The sequence below is a fragment of the Mus caroli genome, chromosome 11 (assembly GCF_900094665.2).
Source record: "Mus caroli chromosome 11, CAROLI_EIJ_v1.1, whole genome shotgun sequence".
Lineage (NCBI taxonomy): Eukaryota > Metazoa > Chordata > Mammalia > Rodentia > Muridae > Mus > Mus caroli.
Genome location: NC_034580.1, coordinates 8,041,736 through 8,056,220, shown reverse-complemented (window position 1 = coordinate 8,056,220; position 14,485 = coordinate 8,041,736). Strand labels below are relative to the sequence as shown.

Genomic DNA, 14,485 nt, shown 5'->3' with positions numbered 1-14,485 from the left:
TTTCCTGAACCTATGAATAGAACTGTACTGGGGAGACCCTGGGGCGCTTCTGCTGCTTATGTTCTCATTAGTTAGGCATAGTCAGACCACTCTAATCTGATGATGTATATGGTTGGCCCTGCCTGCCTAAGGACCCTCAGGGAACATAGGAATGCTTCATTCTCTACAACAGAGATTCTGGAAGAGGAGAGAGAATGATTTTTTTCTATCTATCTTTAGATAGTGTGCCCATGTTGTATTGTCCCCTAGGTGACTAAAAGAATGCCCTTGTCTGTCTCTGCTGATCAGCTTTCCCACTGCTGCCATGTGGGGTCTGGGCAAGATTGTCTCTATTTCTCAAACTCATGACCCTCTAGGGAGGCTCCCTATTCCAGGATGGAGGAAGACTCCTTTTGTGGGGCCTCTCTGGGTTCCAGCTACCATCGTGTATCACCAGCAGGGGAAGAGAGAGTCTGAGCTCAGGCCTGGACGTGCTGTTTTTCTATCTACCCCAAATTCAGAAAGACAGACACACTTAGAATATTCTGTGTTCTTCTTCTTCTTTTTTTTTTTCTTCATCACTGTGTACAAAGCCATCCCCTAGGTGGACCGTGAAGTTTCTCAGGGGTGTGGTCTCCTTCAGTACTCAACGGTTTCTTTTTCCTTCTTGTTAAAAGGGTTGTAGGGCTTCACAGTTGTCACCATTTGGGACAATGGGCCCTGGTGACGGAAGCGATCAACTCTCATTTCTTGTAGTAAGAGGCTAGGATCAGAATGGAACAACAAGAAGAAAATGACATAAATAATTTACATGAAAACAAATGCTTCACTTTTATCCAACTAATGATGCACAGAAATGGAAGGAGTAGAGGAGCCAGCAAGGAAAAGGTGGCGAATATCGTGGAAGGAGGGTGGGAATGACCTCTCCTGCTTTGCTTACCATGCCACGTGTTCTGTTTCTGAAAATGTACCCTAGATTTATAGCAAATATTTAGAAAAGAGGTAGACATAGACCAACCCAAAAGCTGCTGCAGGAAGTCCTCAATGGAAGGACCCAGGTGGTAGGTCTACCTCAGGAGGGAGAAAGGCATTTGCATGGAGTTTTCTTGAAGAAAGTAGCAAAGGAAGGTGTGTGGAGAATGCTTGAGAAGGCAGGTACCTGAGCTTGGGGGGAGAGGCTGGTGGGAGGGAAACAGACTCAGGCTGGACAGACATTGGACTGAAGAGCAGGGTCTATGTCTGCCTTGGGTTCAAGCTTTCTGCTTGCTCGGGGATAATCTCATTGTGTGCCTTAGTTGGATTGTTTTCACAGTAGCAATAAATCCACCCTACCAAATTTTTCCTAAGAGTTAATGGGAAGAAAACTGAAAATATGAACTGCTGTGAAGGTAAGGTACCCCCTTAAATTACCACCCTAGAGCAAAGTTGGGCATCCTAGCAATTATTGTGAAGAAGCCTGAGAACCCTCTCTATGTAGATCTCTGCTGTTGAATGCACCATGCAGTTGGTCACATACATGCACTGCAATGCTAGTATGAAGCAAAAAGTCATATAAGCAGTGTGAGAAGGTAACCCCTATGCAGTCATGGACTCTGAAGTAGCTTTATATTTGGGCTATAATTAACATGGTAGTGTATGTATGTATGTGCATGTATATATGTAATCTTTTTTAAAACTGTGTTTAGAAAATGGCACACCTTCTGTGCAGGTAACATCCTAGAGTAAGCACCACGCAGAGAACCCCAGACTCTACGGTAATAAGATTTGAGAGAAGTCCTTGCACACCTGTTCCTTCTTATCTACCATATGTGTGGTCCCATCTACTCCTTGTATACTTTTTCTTATTGTTTTCTTCCCATCTGTTCTTCATCCTGTCCCCATATGAATCCAAAGGCACTTGGAAGTCACTACACCTGACTTGGAATTCAGAATGGAGACTCCTTTCCATTCATCTTCCAAAGTTTAAGCAATTAAAAGGCTCAAGCTGGCCCATAAGTCTTCTCTTCTACAAAGACTCCGGGCAAATGCACCATCCCTATCCTCTGTGTGAAGAGATGTGAACAGTTCTCATTTCCTGTCCCTGCATTAGTCCGCAGTCTGGCAGGAAGCCCTCACTTTACCAGTGCTATCAGAATTCAGATGGCCTAAGGTTGGAGAACAGGGTAGGAGAAAGAGGAAGCAGGGTACTGAGAGTGATTGCTTCTTTAGGAAGTTTAGAAGCCGGGGCTGGAGAGATGGCTCAGAGGTTAAGAGCACTGACTGCTCTTCCAAAGATCCTGAGTTCAAATTCCAGCAACCACATGGTGGCTCATAACCATCTGTAACAAGATCTGACGCCCTCTTCTGGTGTCTCTGAAGACAGCTACAGTGTGCTTACATATAATAATAAATAACTCTTAAAAATATAAAAGAAGTTTAGAAGTCAAGAGACTAGCCAGTCAGTAGAGGAAAGTCAGATGCTAAGTGAGAGATGCATAGAAATGGAGAAGTTTCAAGTGGAGAGGGAAGGGCAAGCCTTTCACAAGTGAGAGGAAGAGAAATATCTTCCTGAGAGGAAGAGAAAGAATCCATGAACTCATGGGGAGCAGGATGGAATAGTGGAGGAAACAAGGGTGTCCCAGGCCTCTTTACAGGGGCATGCTGAAAGGACTGGAGGATTATTTGTAGACCTGAAAGGCTTGGTTATAGCCAGTGCAGAAACAGGTATAGGTGTCTAAAAAGAGAGCAACAGATAACAAAGGCTCAGAAATCATACAGTGGAGTAAAAAATGCAAGAGTTCCCAGATAATGTGATGCCCAGAAGGAAACAGGCATTAGACCACGTAGACACAAGCAAGAGAAAAGCAGCTCACCGCACCTCTATGATAGACAGTCAGACACGTGGCCTTATGCTTTCATAGGGCATTTTCAGAAAAGCACTTGAATAGTGCTACAAAAATGTCAGAGATGGGGACTTCATGGAGGAGAGCTTTGATCAACACCCCCCACCCCTTTCTTTTTACCCCAAGGGCCAGACTAAATGCAGACGGCCCACCTTCCTGTGAGAGGAATCATCTTTATGTCAATGCAGAGTTGTTTTAAATCTACACTCTTCCTTTTTCTCTGGACTTTTCTTTTCTCAGGCCAGAAGCATCTCAGCTGCTGATGGTTTTTGTGAGGGGTGACTGTGCCCTGTAGGCTGGTCAGAGTGAAGCCAACACATGCCTTCCCTGAGGCTGAGGGAAGCACTCTGGTTGCTGCTATTTCTATTCTTCTTCACCCTCAGATTAAGAGCCTCAGAAAAGTCATCTCAGAAGATAGTACCCTGGGGTAATAAATGACACCCATGTGTGTGTTGGCTACAACTGTGGAAGAATCAGGAGCCTGATGGGATGAAAATATTCTTAGGAAAGACTTGGATTTTTCTCTCTGATAGCAAAACAAAGGGTAACTTTTAAGCTTAGAGTAGAGGTTTATCTGAAAGACAAAAGGAACTTTTGCCCGCTGTTGGATTGTCTGCTTCTGTAGAGATGCAGGATGTGTGGGAAGGTGTTACAGCAACAGGATGTCTGGGTAAAGCCTCACACAGTTGGGGTTTAAGGCGCATTGCAAACAAAATGGAGAGCTGTGACTGCATTTGCTTGAATGGGGGTCTTTGAGTTCATAGTGGAAATCATGAACCAGCCAGCCAGAACTTTTAACCTTCACACTTCTATCCTGATAGGTACAAGGGTATATTTAATGTTGTCATTGTTTGTGTTCTCTATATGCAACAAAATTGTAATTGTTTCAGTCTTGCTTTCAGAAATGGATTTGTAACATGGGAAATGTGCCTTGACATAGACCTTGCAATGGTATCTTGGGTATCACAGTAAAAGCTGGGGCTGCAAGTCAAAAATAATACCGGGTTGTAGCAAACTGAAGCTTCTGCAGAACAAAGAAACAACAAAAGAGAAGACAACCTAAGGATTGGCAAAAATACTTGTGACCTATGTATCTTATAAAGGGTTAATATCTTATAAAGGGTTAATACTAATAAACAAACAACCAAACAAATAAGTGCAACCCAAAAAACCATCAGTGACTAAAGGACCTGCATTTGACTTTCTTCAAAAAAGACAGAATTGTGAAGAAAAAAAAAGTGTGTGAAAAATGCTCTAAATCACAAATGACAAGAGAATGCAAATATAAAATCTCAATGAGATATTGTCTCATACTCTCTAGGAAGACTCTCATCAAAGAGAGAAGACAGGGAACACTGTGCCTTTGGGGAAGAGGGAGTCTTTCCCAGTGTTGGAGGGATTGTAGATTGTTGCAGTCATTAAGTAAAACAGCATGGGAAGGCCAGAGCTTGTACAACATGGAGTTCTAAGATCATCTAGAAATCCATGGGAGGAACATAGGCATCGAAGGGCATAAGAACTGCTTCAAAGAGACATCTATATCGCATGTTCATGCTGTCTTTAATAGCCAAGATATGGAATAACCCAGATGAGTATTGATGGGCGAGTTAGAGATATAACAATGCAAATTAAAATCCCCCTGGAATATTCTTCAGTCTTAGAAAAGAATCTGAATGATATCAAGGGAGATACTGACATTTGCCATAATGTGGGCAAACCTAAAGGGCATTATGATAAATGAACAATTCAGCTGTAGAAGAAAAATATGGCATGATCTCTCTCTCTCTCTTTCTCTCCTCTCTCCTCCTCTCTCCTCTCTCCTCTCTCCCTCCCTCTCCCTCCCTCTCCCTCCCTCCCCCTCCTTCCCTCTCTCTCTCTCTCTTCTTCCTTCCCTCCCTCTTTCTCTTTTTGAGATGGGATCTTACTATGTATCCCTGGCTGGCCTAGGATTCTCTATGTAGACCAGGCTGGACTTGGACTCAGAGATACTGCCTGTCATTGTCTTTCAACTGAGTGATGGGGATTAGAGGCATGTGCCACCATGCCTGGCCCTCTTATGTTTAGTGTTCATTTCACTGTTCTGGAATTAAGTGTGGGGATATGTGCATTCAGTGCCTGGTCCAAGTGGAGATATATATGTGATAAATGGAACATTCCCCTATTTGAGCGAATGTGATCTAAAGAAAGATGCCCTGGTGGGGAAGTGTTGTGGATGTGGTCTAATGCTGCATGGATTATGTTAATTTGGTCCCCCAAATTACATCTGCACATGCACAAGCTGAGAGACCCTGTCATTTTGATTGGTAAATAAAATTGCAGGCAGCTAATAATAGCTGGTCAAGGAGACAGAGGCAAGACTTTAGGATTCCTGGGCAAGGGACTGGTGAAGGAGCCGGAAAGGGAAGAGTGGCCATGCTAGGAGAGGAGTGGAAGCTATGCCTGAGGTGTGCTGGACAGAGAACACAGATGTCACATATGTGCTTGGGAACTCAGCCCAAGAGGGCTGCAGATCTGGGTCCAGGACAGTCAAGATGGAATACAGGTTTTAGTAAGTAATAATTCAGGAATATGGGAGGGGAGTGAGTTAGCTATGTGGAGGTCTGGAAGTGGGCCAGCCATTGACCTGTTTAAGGCATATTAAAATATAAGGCTGTGTGTGTGTGTGTCTTTCATTTGAGAACCCAGGACACTGGGGTGGCTAGTGAATGAGGAGAGCTGCCCCCACTGCCAGGATGATTTGAGTAGAGTTATTTGGGTCAAGCAACAGGGAGGAACACCCATCATAGCTGGTTCACTTGCACATGCCTGCCTTAGACTCAGGTAACACCTGCATTTACAGAACTGTGTAGTGCTTTCAGTTTAAAACCAAGACCTCTACCAAGTGCTTACAACTCTGAGAACAGTGGGCTGCTTCCCACTTCTGATTGCCAATACATTATTCTTCCATTATCTCCATCCACTGTCTCCTGTTTCAATGTGCAAAAATGGGCATTAAAAGACTTGTGAATTTCAACAGATTTTAAATTTATTTTGTAAAAGAGACATTCACAGGAAAGGAATACACGGCTCCTGGTACACACACTAGGTAGCATACAGCATTAATAATAGCCAATTAATGATGTATGTACACAGCTGGAAGGGTCTCAGAGGTGAGATGCCTTCTCACAATATGCTCTGAATAAGAGTCGAAAGAGACCGTCATTAGCATTGTCAACAGGACCATTAACCTGCGTTTCCTCCCAGAGGCAGTTTGGAGTCAAGTTCCCCTCAGTAGGAAAATGAACTGCTTTCTTTTTTGGACTTGTCTCTCCATTTTTCTTTAGCACTGCAAATTTACACTTAGTATTTAATTGTTCTTTAATGGAATAGCCATAATTATCATTTCTCTTTCTAATGTATGTAAGCAAACTGAGTAATCGGATTCCGACTTACCGGTTCATCTCTGAATCTGTTGATGGCACTCTTGATGGAATGTTAGAATTTGTTGGGTGGGTGGCTGTGAAATGAACCTTGCCAGTGTATCCTGGGATATTCGCAGACCTGAAGTCAACAGTGAGAAGAGGGGCATAGAAGGAGATTAAAATAATGATTTGTAAAATAGCCATAGTAACTAGATGCACATATGAAAATAGAAAGGAAGAGGCGGTCAAACTGTTTCTCTCTTATAAGGTCCAGGGCTTGGGTACATAACCAGGAAAGGAGACATCAGTACATCCAGGCAACATCTCATCTCTGGTGCTAAAATACTTATTCCAGTGTGTTTGTGTGTGTGTGTGTGTGTGTGTGTGTGTGTGTATGTGTGTATGCTGTGACTTACCGGTGAGCTAAGTTGCTTACTGAACAGCATATACATGCCACACATAACTTTGTACTGATAACCCCGATATCAATAAAGACACATGCTTGTGTTTACACTCATGATGTCTTTGGTCAAATGTATTTCTTGCCACCATAATCCTTCATATCCTAGATTTCAGATGCTTTTCTGAAACTGCGTTGACAATACATGTAAATCCGTGCAGTAGCACCACACTGACTTGTTTGTTTTAAACTACCCACTTCTCTTCCCTGCCATGGTTAAAATAAGAAAACATAAAAACACAGGAAAAGGTTCTGTAGCGTGTACAGAGAAGACCTCTGTAGCAAAGGCAGTCAACTGAGAATCTTGAATAATTTAACTCAGTCATTCAGAAAGACATGAAGAGTCACTAAAATGCTTGTCTTAACATTCAAAATGGTTTACCCAGATGGCTTACTAAGAAGAAGGAGAGGGTGGGGCACAGAGCCCCACATGAGGCTCAATCCTGGGGCCTGCCTTAACTACCAGGAGCCCAAGAAAAAAGATTTAATTGTACACCAAACAGCTTGGACACAATGCTGGTATCTAAGCCTTGAGCTGACGCTTATCGGCACCTCAGTCTCAGCCTGCTGCTGTCTCACTGCAGAAACATTACAGCCACCATTGTAAACACAGCCCAAGTTGTATCTTTTCAACTCTGTGGTTTGTACCTCCCTTCCCTGGCAAACCTTTTGAGAGCATGATATCCCATGCTTATTTCTTATTTAAAATGTACAACACTAAATACAAGACAGAAGCAACAGACCCATGTCTACTAAAGGAGAATTCTCCTGTGGATGTCTTGGCTATGTCCTTTCCTTATAGCTAATGAACCCAACATTTTCTCTGGGAGTGATTTAGCTGCAGAGACATTTTGCAAAAGGGAGCTTAAGGAAGGTTGTTCCTTGTTATGGACTGTATCTTAAATGTCATCCAACGGCCTTTCTTGCACTGACAGACTGATTTTTAGTTTGAAGATGGTAGAACCTTTGAGCTATAGGACCCACAGAGATGGAGTTGGGTACAGGGAGAGTACTCTTAGGAGGCTGCTGGGGGTGGATCTCCCTCTGCATCCTGGTTGCAATTTGAACAGACTTCTCCAGGATTTGCTACTTCCATGTTATACTGCATGATCGCAGATCCAAAGAGACATGGCCAAGAACTATGGACTGAAACTATGTACATTGAACATATATACGTGAGTGTGGGTGTGTGTATACATACATACATATAAATATATACACATATATATGAGTGTATACACACACACATATATATATGTATGTGTATATATATATTCTCTTTATAGTTGTTGTCTTATTTCAGGCATTTTTTTTCTTATTGACAGAAATTGGACTAACACATTCCTCAAAATATCAGGTGACAGGAAAAGAAAAGGGATGTTAGTGAGGTAAGTGCATGCTCTGGTGTCAGGGTAAAGACAGAGGCCAAGTGATTCCTGTCATCAGCCCTGGGATCTGGTGTCTGGTTAGACTCCTGGCCCATTGTTTACTCAGCCATGATATCAGATAGTGATATAACCTAAAGGCCTTGTGGAGTGACTATAGCTCACCCTGTCATTTCTTGGTGATTTTTCCTAGGTTGATTCTGTGTTAGAATTCTGTATCAGAATGTTATGGGAAAATTATATAGCAAACAGGAAGTTGCTACAATAAAGCTCACGGCTGTCTTGAGTGTGCCATTTTATGGCTCTCGTTGGTGGCCTACTGGCTTAAAGCTAATCACATTGGGTATACCTCCACACTTAAAAACAAGGCAAAATCACTTCAAGAGTTACAGGTCAGAATAAATGGTATGAATTGACATGATTTCTGAGGCTAGAAAAAGGAACAGCAAAACCAAGGCCCCACACTGAGAGGACTGAGAGGCCTGCTTCTGCAAGCCTGTCTACCCCCTCACTGCCTGCGGGGTGTCATCAACCTTCAGGAAAACTCTCTGGGCCCCAGTCCAGCCAACTGCAGTTGAAATGGTAGAGACAGGACAATTTAAAAAATAAAATATTTACAAACTGGAAGCCTCATAGTTGGAGAATACAAAATTTATATAGCACACACAGCTACAAAGACTTGCAAATTGCTCTACACACTGAAGTACTTGGCTGTTTAAAAGATGGTGATCTATGTACCAGATTCCACTACTCTGACTAAATCAGGAATGACAGGGCCTGGGATTCTTGCCTTGCTAGCTATCATTTCTCAAAGGTTCTAGAATGGGATGAGGGAGACGTTGTTGTAAAGTCAGTTGGAAGGGCCTGTATGACTGAATAGGAGCTGCCAAGTTCTGGGCAGTGTCCCTTGGGATTTCTTGGGAGTTTCTTAAAGTGTAGCTGTAAGGTGGAGAGGTACCAAAAATGAGGTCAAACTACTGATGTGTGTGTGTGTCTCTTCCCCCAAGCATTCTTTGAAGCTTCCATGCATGTTACCAAGGAAATCCCCTCCATCTGGGTGACAGGTTTTTTCCATTGCCTTTGAAACACCTGCAGAAGTAAAGTGCTTCTGAAGTCGAAGTCCTCAGACAGGCAGCTAAGATGCCAGAGAGGTGGATATGAGCAAGGTATCAATCACGAGTGGGGCTTCATTTAAAACCCACCGGGCTCTGTGTGACTCTGAGGCTTGTAGACAATTTACTGACCTTGACTGGCATCTATGTTATATTACATAAAGGTTGTTCTATGGTTCATCTTCTCTAATAATGATGACGTACTATATAGCTAGTAGCTGCTTAGGCTGAGGATGAATTTAGCTGCATAATAAAGTGCTAAAATATTTGAAAATGAAAGTTCTCACCCATGCTCATGCTAAATATATTTCCCTTAACCCTGGCCTACAGAGACATCACAAGAGAGCATTTTTGCCCTTGTGTGATATAAGCATATGTATGGATTTGCCATCTAAATACAATCTTATGTGCATTTATAAATGTGTATATAGGTACATAGATTTAAAGATGACTATCTGGGACACGTAAGCTGCTTCTGGGAGGGGATGTTTTTCACCTGTAGGAAAGCAAGCCAGGAAAAGTATGGAGACAATGGAGTAGACCTTAATATTTGCTGCACATTTAGAGAACTCTACCTGCCCTCGTGGGAAAAGGCCAGAACCAGCACCTCATTTGCACTGATTCTCCATTTGTTTTTATCTTTGCTTCTAGCTTCCTGGCCTTGACCCCATCTTTGGGGCTCCAATTACTTCAGAAGTCTTGGTTTAGTTTTGTTTGAATATTTTGTTAGCTAAGTTGACAACTGATTATTTCATCTCAATAAAGCATAACAAAGTAAAAAAAATTTAAATTATTTCAGAAAATTAATCAGCAATATTAGCATTTTTCCTGCATAAGCCTCCTGAGTGTTGGGCTTCTAGTTGTGACACATCAAACCCAATTCATCATAATTCTATACATGCATGGTCTATACTTACAGGTTAAGAAAGTAAGGAAAATATAATTTAAAGTATAATTAAATTACTTAAAAGTAAATGAATTTACTTAAAAATGAGGAAAATATAGTCTACATACAGTATAGGAAAAGTTATGTGGTGTGGAGAATAGATGGTTAAAGATTTAGCCACATATACAGATATCCCAGTATAGTACAGACCACATACTCATTGTGTACAACAAATCCTTTTTAAAATGATGCATATAACTTAGGCAATTTTTCTGTATAATCCTATATCTTATATTGAATCATGTGCACGCATTACAGGAAAGAATAAAGGCAAAGTCTAAATAATATTCTTTTAGCTGAGGAAACTTCAAGCAGTAAGACCATTTCCCAGCCTGGGATTCAGAGCTCATGCAGTGGACTGCACGTAAAAGATCATGAAGGGCTCTCAGCTGAGCCAGGAGGATGATGTAATCACATGTATGTTAGTCCCCTGTGGTACTGGGGACTAAACCTAGGATGTCATTCATGCCAGCACATTCTCTGCTGCTGAGCTACACACTCAGCCAACCCATCTGGAGAAATAAACATGTGGAAGCCTAAAGAACCTAAGTGGGCAAAGACCATGGTGACAAGGAAAGAAGGCAGCCAATGAAATGTTTAATTTTAACTCTGGGGCCTCTCTAAGCAGTGAGATCAACTGAAATCTCTTTTTTTCCTGCCTGAAACTTACTATGTAGCCCAGGCTGCTAGCAATATTTCTGCATGAGTCTCTTGAGCTCTGGGCTTCCAAATGTGAGACATGTCCAGTACATTTTACATTTTTATTTTTCTAAAAGGTTTAAATTTAAGTTAATTTTTTTTCTATCAAGAAATAGACCTAGGACAAATTTCTGTTCAAGGAAATACATTTAGGTTCAAGGATATAGCCACCGGTGTGCACTAGGATAAGGCAAGGCCATGTAAAAACTATTGTTCTGAACTTGTAATGAACATATAGAGTGAAACACTGCTTTGCACTTAATATCAGCATCCTTCTGTAACTCTCATTTTATGTGACATTCTTATCTCTGAGGTAATTTTGTAAAGAACTTTTTGTCTAAGAAGGTATAAAAAGGCCAGAGAAAATAAGTAAAATTGTTGATTGAATGGTTTGGCTTAAGAGCTCTGCCCCATCCATCCATCCATTCATTCATCCAAAATTTTCTTTTTTATCTTTAATATCTTTGCATGTTTATGTGAGTGTAGTGCTCACAGAGGCCAGAAGGCAGCACTGGATCCCCTGAAGTTGGAGATACAGACAGTTGTGAGCTGCCTAATGTAGGTGTTGGGAAATGAACTCAGGTCCTTTGGAAGAGCAGCACATGTTTTAGGCACAGAGCCGTCTTTCCAGTTCCACACATCTAGTTCAAGAAACTTTCTGAGCCATCTTCATCTTTACTGTACCCTATCCAGGGTCACTGCACCTTCCTTGAAAGGCCTGGAGCAATGTAGCACGACTAAGGAAGACTGTGGACCATGGAATTGTGGTCATATGCAGAATCAACAAGAGGAATTCCAATGTGGAGGGAGGGGGAGGAGAGGCCACTTAGGGAAAGTGTATGAGAGAGAGAAGGATGGGCTCTGAGGATGAAATGAAGGATAAGACCAACAGAGAGGCAAGGAAAGAGGGATAGATAGAGTGTATTTAGAATTGTGATGAATCTGATGTTTCCATTCACTGCTTTGTGATGAGATGAATTTTCTGGAATGCCTTAAGATAGGTGTTCCAACCATTCTTAGGAGTTGGTAATTTTGTTGCTATTATCAACATCCCATGGATACGTTTTTCTTTTTCTGTCATCTACACTTTTCACACCTTCCATTTACAAGGAAAGAAAGGGATAATACGACTCAAGGCTTTTCCTTTACACAAGGATGAGTCCCAAGAGCCAGCTACATGCAGGGTGCACACAGCACTGTAGTCCATGTGTTAAGGACAGGCATCTGCCACACGGTCAGAAGGTCCATTATCTAGACGTAACCTCACTGCTCCTGAAACAAGCCATTTGGGGCTCCTCATGTAATTTTCTCTGACCTCAGCCTCCTTGTTTGCAGAAAGGGAACAGAACTGGTTTCTTTGCTTCTGGCTTGTTCATACTATTTTGAAAAATAAAGGAGAGAGTAGTTGTGAAAGAGCTCTGGGAGGGCCAAAGTGTCTAGAGGCAAGGAGAAGCAACAGGCTCACACTGGGGACAGCTAATAACAGCAAGTCTTAGCCTGGGCTGTGGGGTGAGTTCTCTAAGGCTGAGAGCATTCCACTTAGCTGCTGGAGATCACCAGATGTTCTCCGGATGCTGGTTGGGCATCTATGTTGAACAATCATCTTGATTGGCTGATGTGTCCTCACAGACATCCCCACATTGAGAAAGCAGAGGCAGTTGTAAGACTGTGACCTTCTGTAACAGATGGTAGTCTTAGTTGTGATGGGGTAGTGGTCTATGACCTGGACCTGCACCTCGCTCACAGGCCATCTTCACCTTTCTCTGGGAAAATTAGGGCCACATCCTTCTAGGGCAGGTGCCATGGGCTTTCGTCTCCATTTCCACTCCATTGGGAAAGAAAAGACACTTGGTAGCTCTTCTTCTCTTAGGTCAGAGATAGGACAGGTTGCTCCTGGGCACTGAGTGTGCACAGGCCTGCCGGTACATTTCATTCAAGTTCGACTCTCTGTTCTGACCACTCCTGGCTGGGCTGAGGTGGAGACACAGGGACATGGAGCAATCCCTAAAGGAACAGGTCTTGGGTTCAGCCTCGTCAAACATCTAGGCCATCTCTTGTGTAAAGAGGCAAAGTCAGACTGAAGCAAAAGTGATCCTTACCTTAATTTCCTGTTTGATTCAGATTAGAAACGGGGATTAATTAAATAATTTATAGAAGTTCCTGACTATCATTCATGCCCAGGAAAGGCATTGAAAAGAAATGTCAATCAAGCTATTCTAAATTCCTGTTCTACCTTATGAATAGTTTGGATTCTCTTGGTCCCCAACCTACTCTCAAGCTATAAGTTCCCTAACTTTGAATGCCTCCTTTATTTTTCAAAATAGTGTGAGCAAGCCAGAAGTGCAGAAACCAGTTCTGTTCCTGTTCTGCAGACAAGGAGGCTGAGGTCACAGAAAATGACATGAGGAGCCCCAAATGGCTTGTTTCAGGTTACATCTAGATAATGGATCTTCCACAAGTGCCAAAACTGTTATTTATAATGAGAAAACACGTCATAATTCTGTTTGTATGGATGTGTTATATATGGATGTAGGCATAATTGTAAAGAAAATATATGATGCAGAAGTTATTTTTCCTTCATTGGTTATAACAGGAAAATGCTTTAGTGAGAACTTGGTGTAGTCTCTTAGAGGAATATTATGCAACCATTAAATGAATTGTGGAGAAAACAATCAGTGTTTATTTATAAATCTTACATTCATGCAAACTCTGTGTGTGAATATAGACACACCATGCACATATATCACAGACTTCATAGATCCATAGATAAAGGATCATCAAATCTCCAACACTGGTATTTAAAACCAAAGAGACAGTTTACTTTCTGAATTTAAAAATACTTGGATTACAGTTACATCAAGATATGTAGATGTTAAAAGGTGAGCTATGCTAATACTAGAGGTGAGCACAAACATGGGATAGTTGTACCAGCTCTGGAAAATGAACAACTGGTTTGAGAATGCTGCTAAATTTTCACCTTGTAATCTATTCCAAGGAATCTCCGTTAAGGAAATAATTTTAAATCATGAAAGACATATGTAAAATATTTGAGGGGATTATATATAATAGCAAAAAGAGAAAGGAAATAATTTATATATAAATTTAAATCTGTCAAGTACCCTACATTTGAAAGAACAGAAATGGTGTTTAGGAAAGTCTCTTTCACAATCATGCTGCAATGCGGAGGTAGTGCTTGCTCCCTGTGGCATATCACAGCAGTGGGTGCTCCTTGTGGCATATCACAGCAGTGGGTGCTCCCTGTGGCATATCACAGTGGTGGGTACTTCCTGTGGCATATATCAGCAAGAGTGAGAAGGGCATATGATAAGCGGGAAAGGTGAGTCTAATAGCAGTTATGTTCTCATGGGAGAATTTGTGTTTGTGTTTGCTATTGTTTTCTGCACTCAATTCTTATTATGATCAAATTAAATTCTACAACAGAAATAATAAATTACATTTTAAACTGTTGAAGTATGTAGTCCAATGTAGTCCAGATGACCTGATAACTAGGAAAAGAAGAGGGAGGAGGAAGAGAAAGAAGAAGGAAGGAAGGAAGGAAGGAAGGAAGGAAGGAAGGAAGGAAGGAAGAAAGGAAGGAAGGAAGGAAGGAAGGAAGGAAGG

The 14,485-nt window shown here is 41.8% G+C and overlaps 1 protein-coding gene across 3 annotated transcripts in view; it reads right to left on the bottom strand.

Moving 5' to 3' along the window:
* Nucleotides 1-524: 524 nt before the first annotated feature.
* Spata48 (spermatogenesis associated 48) overlaps nt 525-14,485 on the bottom strand; it is a 48,891-nt gene continuing 34,930 nt past the window's right edge. For all 3 annotated transcript variants that reach the window (XM_021177971.2, XM_021177968.2, XM_021177969.2), the window contains 2 exons: nt 6,294-6,401; nt 525-742 (listed from right to left, as the gene is read on the bottom strand). In XM_021177971.2, the coding sequence (XP_021033630.1) occupies nt 619-742; nt 6,294-6,401 (232 nt within the window). In that variant the 3' untranslated portion in view covers nt 525-618. The remainder of the gene's footprint in view (nt 743-6,293; nt 6,402-14,485) is intronic.